The 2,464-nt window shown below is 41.8% G+C and overlaps 1 protein-coding gene across 1 annotated transcript; it reads left to right on the top strand.

Moving 5' to 3' along the window:
- Window positions 1-555: 555 nt before the first annotated feature.
- On the top strand, window positions 556-2,206 carry LOC144663225 (uncharacterized). Its single transcript, XM_078524139.1, has one exon. The coding sequence runs from the start codon at window positions 594-596 to the stop codon at window positions 2,202-2,204; it is 1,611 nt and encodes a 536-aa protein (XP_078380265.1). The 5' UTR covers window positions 556-593; the 3' UTR covers window positions 2,205-2,206.
- The last annotated feature ends 258 nt before the right edge of the window (window positions 2,207-2,464 follow it).

Raw genomic sequence — 2,464 nt, 5'->3', positions numbered from 1 at the left:
TTCAAATGTCCAAAAGATCACGTCCGTGGGTTGTGATGGTAGATTTTTATCAATCTGTTTTTTTTCTTGTTTTGACTCAAGAACGAGTTGCTTTTTTCTCATAACACAATTGTGTTAATTAGTTCGCATGCTTTTCAAAAGCGCAGTTAACTCTGTATTACAATGCATGGTTCCTCTTACCAATACCCTGATTTTTACATAGTTTGTATAATAACTTGAAAATATAGTCATTTGAAAAATAAAATTTGGTTCGTTGATTCAAGAAAATCAATTAGCAATTATGTAGATGCAATGCATTTAAATTTCTGGATGCATTCAATTTATTCCTTTATTGTGTTCCTCTCCACAATTTAGAGCTATTGCCGGTTTCATTTTGTAGCACTCAATGTTTAAATCTTTTATCGCTTTTTATCACTTCTAACATTCCTTACTTCAAAGTGGATTTTACTTGCAAATATGCAGTTGTAGCAAGGCCGGCGACACTTTGAAGAGCGTGAATCCCAATATTTGCATTCTTTGATATACTCCAACACTATAAAGGGCGCGTGATTCTCACTAGTAGCATTCTTGTGCGTGTGTGCCGAATTGAATACATGAAAGCCGTAGCCAATTGCAACATGTTTGTCATCGATATTATCGACTTCGTTTCTCGCTGCAATCCCTACAGTGTTGTTTGTATCGCTGCCACCATTTTGGCCGCTGTTATTCTCTTTCTAGACCAGTTTTCGTGGCGTTCACGTATACTTATCTTCGACGAAAATGAAGAAATACAGCAATCCACTTACCGCGGAAGGCTAAGTCGTCCAGTTGGTCCTTTGGAAAAAGGACTCACCAATGCCGTTGACAAACGACATATTCCAAAGGTAGTGGTTCTTCTGCGTATTACGTCGAGAGTACATCTGGATCCCGACATGGTTAGGCAAGCGTTGGTATTGCTCGCTAAACGCTACCCACTTTTGAGGATGAAAATAAACAAACAGTCGCGAAACGGCGAGCCGGCCACTGAATACTTCACTGAAGTGGAAGACTCTAGTGTAATCAACTTTAAAACAGTAAATGACTTTAACGCAAATGACCTTGAGCCTGTTTTTGAGCGGGAGTTCGAGACACCTTTTGACTTTGACTTTGGTCCCCTGTGGCGTGCCACTCTTTTAGATGAAATTCACGTCGATGGAGAGAGAAACGCCTTCAAAAACGCCATTGTATTCACCTACCTTCATGTCATTGCAGACGGTCGGTCAATCAGGCTAATGCTGAACCAATTTTTTTGCTACTTAACCATGGTTTACGGAGGCCAAAAGGTTCAAGTTGGTAGTATGCCGTTCCGTCCATCCACAGGAGTTTTGTTGCGACATCGTTGCACTCCTTCTGTGTTGGACAAAGTGGTTTTTAGCTTGTCTTCATGGATGTCACGTTTAAAGGCCGTCCTGAAGATTCCCAGACCAGAGAACCTTTACCTGACCACCTACCCGCCGGTGTTTACCCGTGACCCAGCAGCACCCGATAGGACATCAGTTGTGTATCGAGAGTATTCCATCGAAGAGACACTTGGATTAATCAAGGCATGCAAAATGTCCAAGTGTACGGTTCACGGAGCCATCACTGCAGCCTCACATATTGCCATGGCAAAAATACTACACAAAGGAAGAGATGGCATGCCAAGTGCTGCCATGTCTCTCAAAACAAGCTGCAGCATTGATATTAGAAAGGAATGTCGTCCCGAGATTGAGAACAACGAGTTTGTGTTGTGTGTGAGCAGTCTCCGCACAGAAATCAAGGTATCACCCAAGAACAACGACTTCTGGAAGTTTGCAAAGAAATGTGACAGGCAATTGCAGTGGGCGTTCCTTACTGGTCAGCACCACAAATTCCTGAAGCAGTGCCACCTTAAATTGACCGCAGCTGAGCAGCAAAGAGCACCACCAATCCAGCAAGATTTAAGAATCTTTAACTTGTCCAACCTTGGGCGACAGGAGTGGGAGGCAGCGAAAAACGGGCCATACTGCTTTGATGGACTTCCAGTCTCGGTTTCTGTGAGTCCTTCAGGGCCCGTCTTTGGGATGTTATGTGGCACCGTCAACGGAAAGTTATACTGGACAAATAGCTACAATAAGCGCGTCGTGACCAAAGAGCAGGCCGTCGAGTTTCTTGATCTTACACGAGAAGTTTTAAGGGGTGCATGTAATACGTTTTCTTGCTCATAAAAAGGTTCTTTACTAGATAATGTAATAAAACTTGAATTTAATAAAATGACTTTAAATATATTTTTTTAATTAAAAAAAGTGTGGTTCCTCTTCCGCCCGAAATCCGCTCGTGGAATCAATTTTCGAGAACAGCCGAATAAAAACTGTTGTCGTTGAGCTGATTGATAAAATCGATAAAAAGGTAGGTGAGCTTAATATCATACTGCGGGAAATTTTTAATTTTGTGCTAATATTGATTTACAGTCGAATCCCGATAGCTC

The sequence above is a fragment of the Oculina patagonica genome, chromosome 8 (genome assembly GCF_052425735.1).
Source record: "Oculina patagonica isolate OP01 chromosome 8, crgOcupat, whole genome shotgun sequence".
In the NCBI taxonomy this organism is placed as follows: domain Eukaryota; kingdom Metazoa; phylum Cnidaria; class Anthozoa; order Scleractinia; family Oculinidae; genus Oculina; species Oculina patagonica.
This window is presented reverse-complemented; position numbering and strand designations above follow the sequence as displayed.

Bases quoted from the DNA above. Each gene is read 5' to 3' on its own strand.
- LOC144663225 (XM_078524139.1), top strand. From the start codon at position 594: ATGAAAGCCGTAGCCAATTGCAACATGTTTGTCATCGATATTATCGAC.